At 37.8% G+C, this 18,720-nt stretch overlaps 1 protein-coding gene and 1 long non-coding RNA gene across 3 annotated transcripts; one reads left to right on the top strand and one right to left on the bottom strand.

Moving 5' to 3' along the window:
* Positions 1-451: 451 nt before the first annotated feature.
* Positions 452-11,896, bottom strand: LOC111340347 (uncharacterized). The gene is made up of 4 exons (XR_002695743.2): positions 11,696-11,896; positions 11,507-11,622; positions 10,151-10,202; positions 452-2,536 (listed from the first exon to the last, which is right to left on the bottom strand). It is a non-coding gene; the product is annotated as an uncharacterized LOC111340347 (long non-coding RNA).
* On the top strand, positions 8,532-17,613 carry LOC111340320 (angiopoietin-related protein 7). 2 transcript variants are annotated; one of them, XM_088739335.1, is made up of 5 exons: positions 8,532-8,749; positions 10,188-10,257; positions 14,941-15,117; positions 15,203-15,583; positions 16,623-17,613. In XM_088739335.1, exons 2-5 carry the CDS (start codon positions 10,233-10,235, stop codon positions 16,904-16,906), a joined length of 867 nt encoding a protein of 288 aa, XP_088595461.1. In that variant the 5' UTR covers positions 8,532-8,749; positions 10,188-10,232; the 3' UTR covers positions 16,907-17,613. The 2 variants fall into 2 exon arrangements, with proteins under 2 accessions (XP_088595461.1, XP_088595462.1); XM_088739336.1 differs by lacking the exon at positions 10,188-10,257.
* The last annotated feature ends 1,107 nt before the right edge of the window (positions 17,614-18,720 follow it).

The following is an 18,720-nucleotide window of genomic DNA, read 5'->3' as shown; positions in this document are numbered from 1 at the left end:
CAAGTTTTGCATCGTGCACGAGCGCATTTAAAAGTGCCTGGTTGGTCATTAGTCTGAAAAGAACTTCTGACCAAAAAATTGCTTATGTTTTTGTCGCGTTTGAATGAATTGAGCGGAGGCTGCGAAAAGATAGTGCTTGTCTCTGGATCGTTTTGAAGTAATTTAAAGTTTTTAAGAATGATGGATTTAACTGAGTGGTTGTGAGGGTGAAACGTGAGAGTGAATGGAATGCGGTCGGAATCTTCCTTATGCGACGTTTGTAGTGCTGAATGTCGATCAATGGTGTAGCCATGGGCACCAAAATGGGACCTAGCTATGCCATTCTTTTTGTAGGTTTTGTCGAACATCCATTTTTCAGCCAATACAACGGGTCCAAACCTGAACTCTACGGTCGCTACATCGGCGACTGTATCGGTGCTACCTCCTCTACCAAAGAGGAGCTCACTCAATTCATAACCGCAGTCAATTCTTTTCACCCGGCCCTGTTTATACCTGGGAAATTTCTGACAATTCTTTATCCTTTTTAGACGTCAAAGTTTCTCCATTCGCACCGACGAAGGGCTAACGCTCGAAACGGCAGCTTTTGTAATCGTTACGGTGGCCAATTTACCATTTCAACTTTGTTGATATATCCAAATTATTTCGTTACTCCCACCGACGCATCCCCAAACAGTTTCTTTCGAAACTATCAGCCTTTATTCATTTGTATAGGATTGGTTGATTTAAAAAAAAAAATGAAGTCTATCTTGAAGAGCCCCAGCTTCACCTTTGTATTGTAAATCTATCTGCTTGTTAAGAGCTAGGACATAAATCCAGAGAGTTTGAAAGGCCTATTTGATCAGTTGAAAATCTAACTGCAAGGACTCAAAGGACTGAAGCATTCGTTCTTAAAATCTTAGACCGGTCAAAATTTGAATCAGGTAAACATTATCATCATAATTTTTAGGGAACCCATTTTTATAAATTGTATATATTTTTTGACCTAGCTTTTCATTGACTCGACATTGACTTGCTATTTCCATCTTCCCGAAAAAAAAGGAATCTAAAACTGAGACACAGTAGTTTGGAAAAGCGAAGTTCACAGAACACTGAGTAGAAAAGAAAGTTATAGGCTACCGCGAGCTTGGAATATGCCAGATAAACTGGGCGTTCTTTATTCTGAAATACCATCGAAAAACGTTCCGAAACGTTCAGAGTTCGACTTCTCTCCCGTGCAAGTGATGATATATACTGGGATATTCTTGCTGTTTGCAAAATTACTGAGTGTAGCGTGTAAACCTTATGGGGTAAAAGTTGGTAAGACTAAGCAACTCAGAAATGAACAGCTGTAGCAGTAAATGGGGTAAACGTTTCACGGAAAGCGCTTTGTTTGAAAAAGTACAAATGAATAAGATCTAAGCGCGTAAGTGTAGAACTTTCGTGATAAACTGCAAATTGCATACCAAGCAGTCAGATGTTACATACCTGCTCCTTGTGAGTATCGAATTGTAATTCTTTTGGTGTAATTCTTTGGATGCACGCACCTCAGTGCGAAAAAATAGTTTATTGACGACGATCTTGGTGATAAGTTCTTATATAGGGTGCGAGGACTGCACCTACTGCTCCTTGCGTGTAGTTTTATGCACAAATGTCATAATAGTCAATTCCTTCCCTTATATCCAGAGACAGCACTAATGGTGTCAATTTTAAGGAGAACAGCCATCACGAGGGTCCCGTTTAAAACTGCTTATCCGTGGCAGTAAATGAAGAAATGCTTAATTGAATAACACGATTTTTTTAAGAAAAGATGAAATTCCTAATTGGATAACAAGAAATCGTTAGGGCTGACCTTTGTCTGAATACATCATGCAAGCACGTGAGAACTGCATACAGCGTAGAAACAGAAATTGGGATATTGTTCCTTATCAGGCGTAGGATATGTTAATCTTATATATCTGAAATGATATAATAAGGCGTACTTTTGTGTGGTGTTAAGAACCGATATGCAAGGCAACTTAATGAAAATAATTCCTTTCGTTAAATATTTCCAACTGTTCAATATCTTAGTGTAGCCATTGCAAAATACGTCCCTGGCCTACAAATGATTGATTTCCTTCCGCCAGTTGCATGAATAGCTATGATATTGCTATGTAAATATGTTCCTTGAAATGTATTCATTATTGCATGACCAGGGGCGATTAACAGTCTTAAAAATTATTGTTGAATCAAAGAAATAGTCTCATTTGCTATCATTCATCTATAGATTACAAACTCTTGACTAAAGACGACAAACATCGGCCTGTTTTCAGGAGCGATTTTCCTAGTGGCTTAGCAAATGACAATCAATCAATCTTGCAAAAATGGTTATTTTCCAGGTCACCTGAAGCTGTGCGAGTTAGCAAAGCTCAACACAAATTAAATCAAGTTCATGTCACAAGCTGAATCAGTCTGTAATTTATATCAGGTATCGAGGGAGAGGATTTAGACGTACGGTAGGTAATCTGATCAGGCTGCCACATCGGAGATAGAGAAGGTGGACAGGTCCTTTTCTTCGCTCCTAGGAAAAAGAAGATGGAAAATTACGCGTTTCACAATCTTGGGAGCTTTTCTTCGTAAAATCATTCACCGAGGGACCATTTCAGGAAATTTTACTTTCTTTCAAACTTGGAAGTGCAAAGTATTATGAGACTATAACAAACACCTTATGCATATCGTGCCATAGCTATAAACTGAGTTTGCTCCTCTCAAATTACTCTGACGAGCTACAAATTCATCAATTGTTTAATCGATTGCATTAGCTCACAAAATTAAAAGAAATGATTTACAACTATTAAACAGCTTGTCTTCACCTTCCCGCCATTAAGCAGATACCACCTCCCGGTTAGCTCAATGGATAGTGCACTGGACTGTTGTGCGGGAGGTCGAGGGTTCGAGCCCCAGCCGGACCAACACTCAAGGTCTTAAAATAATTGAGAAGAATTTGCTACCTTTCTATAGCATCAAGAAATGGTTAGATATTCTAGTCTTCTCGGATAGGGACGAATAAATGGAGGTCCCGTCTCCTGCAGGGTTGGGGTAGGAGACGTTAATTTCCCACACACGAGATTACTGTGTGATGGATGTCCTCACCTGGGTTGGGATGGGTGGGAAGGCGTGATCGATAGACTGAAGCGGCCGCCTGAGGCGCCTGATATGCTGAGGTCTGTTCTCAACCTTACACTGCACCCGTGATTCAACCTCTGGGCTGCAAGTGGTCGGATATAAACTATATTCATAAGCTCTTTGAGGATCTCGTGTTTGATTCTAGAGAGTTATCGTCCGTTACGATGTTTCAAAAGAAACTTTAAGACCTGCCATTTTTGTTATTAGCCTTGATAAGGCGAGAGCACATATCTTATGACTACATGTAGGTCATGGCATACTCAAATTAAGATGCACTGAACTGCAATGACAGTAAGAGAGACGTGCAATCACACCATCAATCAATCAGTCAATCAATCGATCCATCTATCGATCAGCAAGGTCAGCGTATTTGACGAACTCGTTCACTTGACTGTTAAATAAGGTAGTCTGGAAAAACCGGAATCCGGAATTCCGCCGGAATATTTCAACGTCTGTCTTTTTATTTCGAAACAACTCCGATGATTTTCCGAAGAGCGTCGAGTTCCGAATATACTTCGATGATTAACCGAAAACTATCCGAGGGTCTCCGAAGTTACCCGGAGATCCTTGAGGAACAATCGAACCCCCCGGCTTCATTTGTTTTTTATCTCATCTTTTGTTTATTTTTAATTATTAACTTATCTATTTTTTTTAACGGTAGTCTGGAAAAGCCGGAATCCGGAATTCCGCCGGAATATTTCACCGTCTGTTTTTTTCAATCAAAACAACTCCGATGATTTTCCGAAGAGCGTCGAGCTCCGAATATACTTCGATGATTAACCGAAAACTTTCCGAGGGTCTCCGAAGTTACCTGAAGATCCTCGAGGAACAATCGAACCCTCGGCTTCATTTGGTTTTTATCGACTTTCTTCTCTCATCTTTTGTTTATTTTTGATTATTAACTTATCTATTTTTTTAACGGCGGTGAAACTAAATAATAAACAGCAAATCATTCGTCAAATTATAGGTTAACATGGTCAGCGTCCCCTTAATCAAGATCTCAATTATTCACTAAAAGGGTAGAAAGAAAATATAGCAATGCCTTAGTCAGTCTGCCGTTTACACAATTTTAATTTCGGGAAAGCACTGCTTAACAAAAGCGATAAGCTCTTCTGTTAAAGACAAGCATCCCTCTTCCTCCTCAACAAACCTTGCAGGTTTTCTATTGCGAAAGCCAAAAAAACACCAGGCTTTTCTTCGCAAACTTCACGGTTTTATTCTTCACTTAGTTACTATACTCACAGATCACGTCTCTATCCTTCTGGATAGAAAAAAGCAACCAAAACATCTTGGCAGGTTTTATCTTATCAGTACGTGCGGCACACCCTAACACCTGGATAACGATATCAGCTAACAAATGGACCGGTTAACTGATCCCATTACCGACACTGAAACCACAAGCGAAAAGTTGTCACCACGCAATCACTTATCTTTCTAACTTGTCACACAATCTAACTTAAATTGTCTCAACGTTTCCAGCTTACCTCTCCGAAGAGCGTACGAGCTCCGAATATACTCGAAGATTAACCAAAGATTATCCTTTACCGCCGAAACCCATCATTCCTGAATCTCCTAATCCTTTCTTTTTAATGAAGCTAAAAGGAAACATCTCAAAATGTAACGGATGTGAAGGGAGCTTTCATAAAGACTCTTAAATGTTGGAAGTTAGGCAGAGCACAAATAAGATACTACCATATTAACATAGCATGTCTGTGCACACGTCGTCCCTGGTTCCACACAGGCCACTTGCAAGGTCTGTTGAGGAGAACTAAGGGAGGCCTATCTCTAACGGAAGAGCTTATAACTTACGTTAAGCAGCGCTTTCCCAGAATTGTAATTGAATAAATGGCAGACTGACTTAGGCATTGCTATATTTTCTTTGTACCCTTTTAATGAATAATCGAGATCTTGATTAAAGGGACGCTGACCATGTTAACATATAATGACGAATGATTTGCTGTTTATTATTTAGTTTCACGGCCGTTAAAAAGTAGATAAGTTAATAATTAAAAATAAACAAAAGATAAGATAAGAAAGTCGATAAAAAAACAAATGAAGCCGGGGGTTCGATTGTTCCTCGAGAATCTCCGGGTAGCTTCGGAGACCCTCGGATAGTTTCCGGTTAATCATCGAAGTATATTCGGAGCTCGACGCTCTTCGGAAAATCATCGGAGTTGAAATATTCCGGCGGAATGCCGGCCTCCGGCTTTTCCAAACTACCGCGAAGGTAGTCGTTTTGAATGAAAAAAACAGACGTTGAAATATTCCGGTGGAATTCCGGCCTCCGGCTTTTCCAAACTACCGTTAAATAACAGGAAGGAGTCTACCTGACGGGTTTTATTTGCGATTAAGATAGTTCGCGAAGATTGGAATAAGAGAGATAAGTAAAAAATATGTTTTATGTGTGTTGATGACTGATGACAGCTATACCCCAGTATGCAGCATCGTATAGAAGGGATACCTCAGTTCATGCCACATTGTAGTGGTCATTAGAATGTATTTAAGACACGATCGGAACTGAGGCATGTAATATTCAGTAGTTCTGGACACTGACACAATGTTTTACGAAAAGTTCTACATTTGAAAAAGTAATAATTTGGATCAATGCTCAGTGATTGCGTAAGTTTGTACATAATTTGCAAGTTGATTTCAAAACAGCCAAGAGTCACTTAGCTTCTACTTATTGATTGCCGGGTAGTGTATCCAGTTTTATCTTAAAACGCCAAAGAAATTAAACTTTTTTTTGTTTTTGTTTTCAGGGAGGACCGTCAAAAAGAAAAAAGAAATTAAAAGGAACTCTTTGGAGAAATTATTTTGGTACGGTTCTATCAAATCTAATAGGACTGTACTTCATACTGGGTGCATTCGATCAATTATCGAATTATCTTTTAAATTGCCTCCTTCACACTCCGCATAACAGCTTGATGGAAATGTCATCATTCTTAACCTAGTCCGTTCCTTTATCAGGAACTCCTTAATGCAGACGTCACAAACCAAAATGTTTGCTCTTTCTCAGATACTGGAATCAATAAAGGAATCCTTGGTGCCTTAAAACTCAGAAAGTTATGCCTCAGTGAGCATATATCTTTACTGTCTCGTGAGCAAACGGGAAGCAATGTCGCCCTATTAACGAGAACTAAAGAAATGAAATTAAAGGAATCTAAAGGCGACTTTGTGCGTTAATCAATAAAAGAAATTAAGCACCGAAATTCCACACCTTTTTACCTTAAATATAACTCGGGAAAAAGGTAAGAGATAAAATGTTGGCAATTTTCCGGGGAATCTAACCTTTGCTAGCTCAATCAGTTTCTAACAATCCATCAATCAAATCATGCATTATCTCACTCAAACAGTTACGGTGCCTACAGCTGTTAAAATCATTAGAAAGAATTTTTTTCCTGTAGACGACATTTCTCCACCTTTCTTTCTCCCTTAAGCGGATGCTGTCAGGTCTTTGTCGATCTCGTGTTTTACACGTCATCGTTGAGTTTAGTTTTGAAAGAAATTGCATCAAATTGTTTGGTGGAGGAAAATAATTACTTCGCAGCTATTTATGAACACTATTTATGAGTGGATGCCTCAAACTGTTAAAAATGAAAGACTGACCACTAACATGCTTAACCTAGTTATTCATTCAGTCCTTCAGGAGGTCAATCTATCAATGGATCGATCAATATTTTTTTTTGTGTGTGAAAGCGTCTGGTTAATTTACCCTTTATATCCTAGGTAAATGTTCAAGCATGAAACCATAAATATATTGCTAAAGAAAAAGAACCCATTGTCACCACCACAGTGTACCGAATCATTTCAAACGTTCTTAAGTGGAATATCATTTTCTGTCTTAGGCGTAGAACATTTAAATTTCACATGGCTTGAAACAGAAGATGTTTTCGTCTACTCTTTTTCCCCTTTGCTTGGAGGTGAATTGTCAGATTGTCGCTATGCACACGACTTTAGACTTTTGAGAGCTTTTCAAGGAGACCTCTTTCTGCTTTACAAAGTCTGAGGACTGCATTTGACCAAAAGTTCGCCATTAACGGACTTGTCGGGCAAAACCGACTATCAATGTAAAATTAAGGAAACGTTATGTCTTCCAAACTAAAGCGAGCTTTCGACACCGATTTTCAACGATGTTGAGTTTTTTACTGGTCTTAATTTGAGCTCATTATACCCAAAATCGCTTTCGTGCGTCTAAAAAGATATCTCATAATCAGATTGTTACCAAACTCCTGAATTTACAATTAACCTTTCTATCTCTATGAGTTTCACAATTTTCTAATTCCGTTCTTGTTGTGCAGTCTTGAAAGCTGACAACATTTCTATAATAAGAGAACTGCTGTTCCTTCCTGTATCATACAAGACATATCCTTTGTACATGCAATTCTTTGATGGATCGATACCTTACAATAACACAGAGAATGATACTGGTGTCAATTTTAATGGGTACATGTAATTTAAAAAAAAAGGAACACATGTTATAAACTTCGCGAGACGAGTTTTGATATAAATCTTACGAATAAATAGAAGACTGAGATTATTCAATTTGAAGCGATATTATTATCTATCCTCCTGACGCGCATATTCTTTTTAGATTCCCATAACTTCATTTATTTTTATTTTTTGCATTAATGGATTAATGGTTTAAAATGGTTGCTTCCCGTCTGCTCACGAGTCAATAAAAATTTATGCGTATACTGAGACATAATGTTCTGAGATTTTGAATGTGGGATTCCTTGTGCGAAACTTAATAGTATTGAGCGCCATTCATGCGTCTAACGAAGGGAAATCCATCATTTGGAGGCCATTGATGTGCTGTGAAAATACTACGATCAATATATCAAAGAGCAAGAAAGATAAAACAATCCTTTGTTCTGTAGCTCTGAAGATTAATTACCTGACACTTTCACTATTTAATCGTGGATGTCAAGACTGACATCGATAACCTATCCTAAACTCTTATAGTACACTATACGCAGTTCTCACGAACTTGCATGTTCTCGAGCAAACGTGTACTTATCCAGTAAATAATGTTTTCTATCACTGCCACAAAAAGTGTCTAGTCTAACAAATCGTTAACTTTCCCTGCTTAAGTTTGAAATTGAATAGATTATTCTTAAAATATATTTCGCAGAACTTCGTTCGGCAAGAATTTGGATGTGACAGACCAACAACCATCTAAAACATTGAGAATCAAAGTCTTCATGACTTTCACCCATGGCATTGTTGATATAATCAAAGCGTTAAGCTCTGTCTCTAGAGATAAAAAATATCTTGTTGCGTCTCACAATTTGACAGCAAAATAGGTCTGTTATTTATGGAAGGTGTGTATTTCTTCGGTACATAAAACAACAGCATATGCACTTTTTTCAGTTCTTGTACAGAGTGCAAACGAGGTTGTTTAAAGGTAATTGCATATGTATTCCTTATTAGGCGAGTGCGCTTAGCATTTACGATCTGTTTTGGTAAAATTTACTAGGTGATATTTTCTTACGAGTTTCTTCTTTTTGTTCTCTTTCTTTCTTTTTGTCGGTCCTCACGCCGTAAAATTGATTTTTGCGATTTTTCTGGAAAACGCTGCATGTAATACCACGCAATCAAAGAGTAGTAGGTAAGTGAGATGTAGCTGTTTTAAATACAATAAGAGTTGTTTACAAACTTTTATTAACAATGGACATCTCTTAATGATTGCTTTGCCGATAGTATAGCTTTTCATAAAACACTGCGTCAAGGTGCAGAGTTGTTTAGCATTAAATTGGTGGTCTCAGTATAAGCATTTTAGATTTCCATACGGTAATGAATAATGCCGCTTGTGAATTGAATTGTTGCATTTCTTTCAGTCCTAATACAGTACTGCATCGAGCTACTGACGTATCGCTCTGTAATGTTGACTTTTTAAAATCACATATTGCATATGTATTCCTTATTCTTCTGATTCCAATCTTGGCGAGCTATCTTAAACTTAGATAAAACCCACTAGAAAGACTAAGTCCTGTTCCTCGACTGTCAAGTGAAAGATGTATGTGAAAGTTAGTTCATAAAATGCTCTGACCTCAAAAACTGATAGTGTATGGATCGCTTGATTGACTGATTAATTGCTTGATTGATGGTATGATTGCATGGTCCTCTGACTGTCGTTACAGTCCAGTTCACTTTTATTTCCATGTGCCATGGCATAAATGTAGTCCAAGATATGTGCTTTTGTTTTTCAAAGCTAATAATCAAATGACGAGAATAAAGGTTTCTTTTGAAACGTCTCAACGGACGACAACTCTATAGAATCAAGCTCGAGATCCTCAAATAGTTTTTGGCATCTGCTTAATGGCAGATAGATGAAGACCAGTTGTTTAATTAATTTAGTTGTAAATCATTTGTTGTTTCAATTGTGAGAGCTAATTTAATCGATGAAACAATTGGTGGCTGTGTTTTCATGTTGCATTAAAACTACATTAGTAGTTATTTTGCGTAATTTCAGAGTAATCTTCGTCATGACGGAGATGCGTAAGGTGTTTGCAGATAACATGATACTTTCGTCGCATTAAGTGTTGTCAACTGATCAGATGGGCCTTTGAAAACATCTGGATTTAGACTACGTTTTCCGCAAGCAGTTAAATTTACTATGCAAATGAGTAGTGTTTGGCAATGAAAAATATTTCATTTGATCCCTGGATTAAAATCAAAGAAAGCCATTATCCTCGATGGTAGGGTGCTATTTTAATAGCATAAGAAAAATCCTAAAAGAAATTTTCAGTCTTCGACGAGATTCAAACCCGTGCCTCCCAAATACGCAAAGCCACACGTTGGGACCGAAACCGATTTAAGAGGGTTCTTCCCGTGGAAGGATATATATGGCACAACTGGTAATGACATAAAATGATCTAATGTCGCTTTGCAGCTCAGTTGTTAGTAGCGCCCAACACATCTAACTGGGAGGCACTGGTTCGAGAAAAAACATTCCGGAAAAAAACCTTACCACTATACTTTTTCTGAAGAGTCTTGTGAACTTTCTTACCTGTCGTCACCATGAGATTATCTCTATCTTTTTGCAGCCTTTGTGAATAACACTGCAAACGTACAACACCCGAAGAATTACAATGAGGGGCAATCAACAAGGAAAGGGTATGCAGCGTCTGGCTGTTCGATATTCTATTTGCAGTATAGAGAAAGTTACTTGCTTATATCCTGTGCTTCCTTATAACTAAATCGCGTAAAGCACGCGCACCGAAGAAGCTCAAAAACCTAGAGTTCGGCCGAAATAGCTGACAAAATGCCGTATCTCATGCTTTTCCAGGTATAGACCTCTTTGGGGAAACGAGCGCTTGTGTAAGCAAAAAAATTAGTCGAATTTGATTTGTCTTGAAACTCACAAGTAAAATAGTCGCCATCTTTGAAGGGCTTTGTAACCTAGATTTTTAGCCGATCTCCGCTGTTCTGAAGCTGTTCTGAAGCTGTTCATCGTATGAAGTGTGCTAAATTTGATTCCGATCTTACGAATTTTGCATGTGTGCATAATTCTAGTTAATTACATTTTCCTGTTGCTCAATAATATCTTTAAAGTCCTTTGACTTCCGAAACATGGTAATCCTTTATTTGTAAAAACGCTAATTTCAATTGAAAATGTGTCATAGACCCCCATTAGAAGCATTTTTGAAGTGGAAATTGAGAAGTGAAAGTCCCTCATTAGCATATGCAGCGCCCACGACATCAACCGCTGACTGTCGTCGATTTCTCGGCATGAGTCCCTTTGCACGGGCACCCACGAGAACTATTTTCTTTGCGCTTCGTCGTACAAGCACTTTTACATTTACAAAAGATCACCGAAAGTTCCTCAGTAAAAGAAATTCACTTTCCGGAACATTTGCTTTGGATAAACTTGATTTAAATGCAAAATATATGCAGAATTATTCGATTCACTGATATTTAAATGATGGCCGTCGAGCGTGACAAGTCTCGGAGAAAGTGTATGTCCCTGCGCATATCAATCCGTGACAGTGTCCCTTTAAAGCGTGAAACGGCTGGAAGTCTATCGTCGGAATATTATGAACAATGCAGAGTAGAAAATGTTGAGAAAAATGACGGCTTTGAAATCTTTCAAAGGTGTTGCGTTTCAATCGAAAATACTAGAACTAAACAGCAAGGTATAAATGACGAAGAAATATTTCAAGACAAAATGCTACATTCAAAGAAATACCGAATATGTTATTTACAAGCCAAAAAGTCAGAATTCCTTCCGTACTGGCGGTCCGCACAATAGATTCACCTTCCTTAATCGATCTTGGAAATTCTGAAAGTTGTAAGATTTAAATCAAAGTATTCTGTTGCACAATACCTCAAAGACAAATTAAGTATTTCACAATAAGCATTTTACCTTTTTATAGAAGCGAAAAAGTCAGAATTTCTTGCTTATAGGCGATCCGCGAAATGAATTCACCGCGCTTGAATCGATGTCCACTACTGTAGATATGTTGTGTTGTCTTGAAAATTCTGAAAGTTAGTAAGATTTAAATCGAAATATTCTGTTGAAGAAGACAAATCAACATTTAAAAATTATATTTACCAGACCAAAGAATGTTCTGAAATTGCGAAGTCCCACTAAAGTCCGCAAACTGAATCAGGTTTCACCTTCCTGCCCTTATCGGTATCGCGTCTGGGAATTGTATATTGTTTAATGGAAAGCTCTTTTCGTCCTTTTTTATTGCTTTGCAAATCGAGTATCCTTCCATAAAGCTTTTTTTTCTTAATCAACGCTCCTAAAGGTCTTTCTTAATCAGGATGGAACGGAAAAAACACGTCTTAATTGGACATCTCAAAATTCGCAGCAAATCAAAACAGGAACTTTGCGATAAATCGCGGAGGGACGCGTCAGTCAGTCTCAAGGCCATTTGTTGGCCGACGTCATAGGCGTGCAAAGCAGGATTATGATACGTGCTCGTGAAATTGAATATACGAATTTACCAGCTCTGTCAGATGTTTCTGGTAATGAGAACAAGCTATATCGTTACGTCAGAAATTGAAGTATCGATCGATATATCGACCAATCCATCGGAATGATTCATTGATGGATGGATTAATGATGTCACTGCCCTATAACGGTCATTGAAGTCTGATTCATTTTATATATTGCTATGCCGTGATACGATTATGGCATTGCGAGTGTTGCGAAAGATCTGACATGACCTCCAAACCGTCTTTACATTCATGTAATCTTTTAGGTATTTCACAATAAACATTTTCAAGGGGTATCGGAATTCTCATTCTCGATAATATTGATAAAGTGCCACTACGACGAAAATTTTTGTCTCTGGTTTTGACATTTTTTATCGCCAATCAAGTTAATATGGTTAGAATTATACTATGCGATAGTTTTCAGGTCGATGGAAACGAAATACGCCTTGATATAGTTGGCCGAAATTCTTGAAAAACCCGTCCGCCATTACTCAGCTCGCAACCGAGAGTCGGCGATTAAACTGAAAGGCGCTTTTACGCATGAGTTGGCCTGTGACGCCATATGCGCACTTTCGCATCGTGCTTCGTGTGTTGTGAGAGATTCTACAGCGGAAATTCTAGGCGTTTTATGAGATGTATTCTTCCTCGAATTCTTCTTCAAATGGCATACAAATTTAGCCACGTTTTTTAGGTCGAGCTGCGCATATGACGTTACTTCCGAACGGCTCCAACTAGTGCCAACTCTTTTTGCCACACTCGGCCATTTTTGAATTGAGTAATGGCGGGCGACCAAAAACGAAAAACAAGGTTGCAATAATCATACTTCCCGTGAGAATTTTGCGAATAAACTTGGCATGGTAACTGTTTCTTACTTCTAGTTTCCAGAAGTGAAAAGAAAAGGCAATGCGAAATTTTGATCATAGTGGCACTTTAAGGATGTCTACGACGATGCAGAATGACTAGGCAGAGACAAGAGACTTTTGGCATTGTCATTCTCGGTATTGACGTCCAAGCCGTCTTTAAATTCGCGTAAGATACTTCACAATAAGCATTTTAAGAGGATATCGGCATTGTCATCGTCGATAATATTGATATCATAAAGGGTGTCTACGACGATGAAGAATGGCTAGGCAGAGACAAGAGATTATTAGCTAGGTGGCGTCCAGTTAGTCTATAAAAGCTTGCCACCACAAAATTTCTGCAGAGTTTCTCATTTTATTTTCGGTTGTGTATGGCTGCATAAAAACAAAGAATTGCACCCAAATAAGATAACAACGAGTTTAACTCAACGAGGAAAAGGTATGTGACATAAAGCTTTTTGGCGTACAGTTTGCTGTGTATATAAATAGAGGAAATTACATGGCCGCTTGTGGATACGAATTTTATCTTCTCGTGCTGAAAGTATCTCTCACTCGTTCGGTGCGCTCACTCGTGAGAGATACTTTCAGCACGAGAAGAAAAAATTCATATCCCCAAGCGGCCATGTAATGTTCTGTTTATTCTATAAATACTGATGAAATTTTCACATAAAAAAAAATCCTTTCCGGTCCTTTTTTATTTTAAAGGATGTAATTGAATTCATGCATGTTGCTACAAAATGCATGATGGCTATGTCCCTGAATTAGGGAGGCAGTGTGGCCGAGTGGTTAGAGTGTCATACGCGTAGTCCGCCGCTCCCCGGTTCAGTTCCCACTTGAATTTTTCTTTTTTTTTTCTTAGAGAACTGCTTTTTGTGAAATATTTTTAAGGAAGAATTTATTATTATTATTAAGGACGTCGATCATGTATCGTCAATTTATTTGCTGTTCTGCTTAATGAAGCTGAAGCAAAATAATGCAGACATAAGATGAATTCTGCTACTCTGTAGAACAGTTGTTGATACCGAAGAGATTCAAGACTTTTCTCTCAGCTAGAGACTTTTTAAACTTGTTTTAATATTTATACCTTAATTTGTCTTAATTTAATTGGTTATCCTGTATTTTTACTGATTTTGAAAAAAATAATAATAATAATAATTATTATTATTATTATTATTATTGTTATTAAATCATGTACTCTCTTGTACCTTCATTACATATCTTAATCTACTCTTCCTTCATCTATCATCGTTTATCTTCATCTGCCTTCACCGGCCTCTATTTACTTTCGTGTACTTTTATCTACTATCATTTACTTTTTATCCACCATCATAACCCTTTATCGTCCTTTGTTAAACCGTTCAGTTTACCTTCAAATATATACAATTGCTTACCTTCATCTATCATCTACCTTGATTCACCATGTTTTTCCTTTCCTAACGCTCATAATCCTTTATCAACCTAAATTGACAATCATTTACCTACATCTACCTTCATCTACGTTCCTATTTCTTTATCTGCCATAGTTTTGCCTTGATCACCTTCCATTACCACCATTTACCTTTATCGACCTTCCTCTACCTTCGTCGCCTTTCATTTATCTAAATTTGACGTTGTCTTCCTTCATTTTCTTTCATCTAACATCATTTACCTTTATCTACCTTCCTTTACCGTCGTCTACTTTCATCTACCATCCTTTTGCCTTAAAAGACCATCATTTACCCTCTTCTATCTTCATCCACCTTTATCTACGTTCATTGTCATTCATCCTCTTTAAATGATTTCCTTTTTTTATCTTTATTCATCTGCTATCCTCTACCTAGCTACATCCACCTTCATCTACCATTGTCAACCTTCAAATACCTTCCTCTTCTTCTTTCATCCTCTTCTCAGGACTGCATTTATGCAATCGGTAGATCTTTATCCGAACTCTCTTATTGATCCAGGATCTGCCCCAGGTAGTAAATTTACACCTTATGATCAGCTTTCTTTCCTTTAGGTTCTGCCATGCTTTTTCTGGCACTTTCTGTGACTCTTCAAATAAAGCCATCAACACGTGCAGCCCCAATAGATTGTAAAAATAACACTACAGTCTGCTTGGAAGAAATAATCAAGGAAATCACTGAACTTCGATATGAGGTTAACATTCTCATGGAGAACAAAACATTGGCGAGACGTAAGTAAGATTCTCTAAGATCATGTGTGTTGATACCTTTATTACCATTTATTCATTTTAACTCTTATTGTTATTTTTGGATCAGCTAAAAACTGTGCTGAGCTGTACAAATCCGGCCGAAGGATCAGCGGTGTTTATGCAATCGACCCAGATGGTTCAGGTGCCTTCAATGTATATTGTGACCAAACAACAGCCGGTGGGGGGTGGGAAGTGTTTCAGAAAAGACTAGATGGCTCCGTTGATTTTAACCGCACCTGGAATGACTACAAACATGGCTTTGGTAATTTGGTCGGTGAATTTTGGCTTGGCCTGGACAAGATACACCGCCTAACGCGAAACAAGACGTATAACAGGCTTCGAGTAGATCTGGGAGCAATTACTGGCAAAACTGTTCACGCTGAGTATGACTGGTTCGGGATTGGGACCGAGATGGTAGAGTACCGGCTGTACATTGGCAATATTACAAGTAATTAAACCAGTTCTTTTTTTTTTTTTTTTAACCATTTATCGTGTGATTTATATTTTATATATTACTTCCCTCATACAAAAGAGAGCCCTCCCCCCTCCCCCCTAGCCACCCTTACCCCTTCTTAACCAGGAAACAATGTTTATTTTCCTTACGTATTCCCGTTAAACTATGTTTTCCTGTTAATTCTGCCCGTGCACTGTTAAGCCCATGCTCCTCCGTTGACAGTTTGCATCCGAGGCTGTTGGCAATAAAACAGTTGTTGAACTCGCCTATAGCAAAATATTAGAATTTGATCAGTTACCTTACTTGCGGGATTTTATCAAATTCTCGACTTTTCTCCCTACCTCGTAGAATCAATTTTAAGCATTACCCCCAAGGCCCTCGAACTTAATGTGTAAATAAGCGCCCTCACTATACAAAGCGCTCCTACTCAGTAGGCACCTTCATTCCAATAAGTGCCCCTATTGCAAGAAAAGCCCCTGTTCTTTTTCAATAATAGAACTAGTACTTTTAGGGTATATGTCCATTGAGATCAGCCTTGACCCATCTTGCATTAATTACTCGCCCAAAGCCTTACGACAAAAAAGTGGTCTTCCTCTCAGTTTCTCAACTATTATGTCGCCGAGAGTCCACTGTTCCTGTAATCGAAAGATCCCTTCTTAAAAATTTTGCGATGATCGCTTGGCTAGTCGTTCAAGCAATAAAGGATCCACTCGGAACAATAAGTCCATTTTCCAGCTTTGCTGCCTCTCTAAAAAGAATTAAGCACCCTGTCCCTAATAAGCGCCCTCCTCGAATGAGCACCCTACCCCGAAGTACCAAAAGTAAATAAGCACCCAGGACGCTAGATCGAATCAGCACAATGTGATGCTCAGAAAAAACATATTTCATCGAAACAGCATGTCGCTATTTTTTTTAATTAAGTTTTGTGCTGTATGTCTGCTTGTTTTTTTTTTTTTTTAAGTCAAAAATTAATCTTTAGGCTCCAAGGCGCTATCTGGATCTTGAAATTATGCTACTTCTTTATTTTATTTAGGAACAGATGCGAATGATTCTTCTGATTCCCTTGGTCCTCACAGAGATTTTGATTTTGGTACCTGGAATAGAGATCCTGCAGATTGTGCCCAAAAAAGGGGCGGAGGCTGGTGGTATGACAAAACGTGTGCTGTTTCGTCAAATCTCAACGGAATATATCGATATCTGCGTTGTGGAAATGACACCGGGAGAGATATCCACTGGAATAAATTAGTTTTAGACAATCCCGAAGGCAGCGCTCCCACATCAACTGAAATGAAAATTAGACCAGTAAACTTTTTTTAAAACTCTCGGGCGAATAAGTAAACACCCCATAAGTGAATAGTGATTATCGCGTGTTCTAATTGGACGCCTTCGGAGGTGATCAGTGATGTAAGATTCGCCTCTACCTTGCTTTTACTAAGATTGTGATTTGCTGATTAATTGTTGGTTGTTTGAAGTCAAATGAATTCCACCGAGGAAATACCATCTTTAACTGCTTCCCACGCGTCCAGACATCAAATACAGTAATTTGCATGCATAGTGATGTTGATCCTATTTTCCATACCTTATATCTCTTAATTCAGTTTTCTAATATATTACTCAGTAATTTATGCGCTTGGTTAGATCTGCGTGGATAAAATCTATATCGATGCTGTTTTGAAACATTAAGAAGTAGCTTTTACGACAAGAAAAAGATCGTTTACTTTTTTTCAACCTCTTTTAACTCAGGGTTAAAGATATTTATAGTTTGCTTGCAGATAAGTAATAATAACGACATCATAGTCTCAACCATTTTTTTATCAAATGTGATTTTAGAGATGAATCATTTCATTACATCAAAGTTAACTCAGAAGGATTTTTTTTACCTACATATGAACATTATAAGCTACTTAGCTGGATGTTATACACGTTTCTCTTTATCATTTGTACATTTTTTACCTTTTCTTACGGACTTTTAAAGCTAAACTATCTCAGAGTTATCAAGATCAATAAAGCGATTTGAGATTTTATCACGTACAGATTGTAACTTTAGGAATATGAGTTTTACCTCGTGAAGAAAGAGACTGTTATTTACTATTTGTGGAGTTACGTCAATGGGTAGCTTGCAGAGCAGGCGTGATTTGGTCGGGCGAGTGCTCAGTATTTTCTTAACAAAATCTGGCCGCCATGTTTGATTTTAATAACAGCGTAAACGACTTCAAAAGTTCTTTACTTTGCATAACTTATTAACATAAAAACAGATACATCCCAAACTAGGACAGATATTTGAAACGGAAAACGCCATTTTTAATCCCTTGCAAAATTGTCAATGAGACCCTGGATGAAGAGGGATGAAAATTTGATTGACTAGCAAGGGAGCATGCGTACTTTGACCCTTAATTGTCTGTGCACTGTTCTCACAAGATGAAAATATTCATCGATCAAAGTGAAAAATGAAAAAGTATTAAATTTCATCCTCAAAGTCACGGAGTCCTTTTAATTGTGATCGAAAATTTTTTTCCACTTGAACGAAACCATAAATAGTTTCAACGTTTAATAAACTAAAAAATAATAATAATAAAAATGATAATAATAATTGTCTTTATTAAAAGCAATAATGCATCAACCGTGTTATTATTTACAAAGAATGAAATATAAAACAGATTAAGATAGAAAATACAAGTAACTATTAATGGCAGACAATGCTAAAAAGACATCTATTTACAAAAGTGGATTTAAAACGTGAAGTACGAACTCTAGGTAATATATAATCATGGCCCCTGCTGCGTAATTGCCTAGTACGTCTCGGCGGTAAAAGATCATCAAGTGCAGGGGTATTTGAAGTGATCTTGATCTATAGTTTGCTATCTCTGGTGGCTAAAATATCACAAATACTATATTTCTTGAAATAATGTCCAGACTTAAAAGCCCTAGCAAACAGTTTGACGGTCTATTCTCTTAAGATATTTATCATAATAACAGCAACCCCACACCACGATAGCGTATGTGAAGACTGAAATAATTAGGCTTTTGAAGAGCAGATCTACTTGCTCCTTAGGGTAGCCATAAAATCTGACAAACTCCTAAAATATACATACGACTGCTGGCCTTACCAAGCACGTGATTAATATGTGAGT

Source organism: Stylophora pistillata, chromosome 11, assembly GCF_964205215.1.
Source record: "Stylophora pistillata chromosome 11, jaStyPist1.2, whole genome shotgun sequence".
NCBI classification, from domain to species: domain Eukaryota; kingdom Metazoa; phylum Cnidaria; class Anthozoa; order Scleractinia; family Pocilloporidae; genus Stylophora; species Stylophora pistillata.
This window is presented reverse-complemented; position numbering and strand designations above follow the sequence as displayed.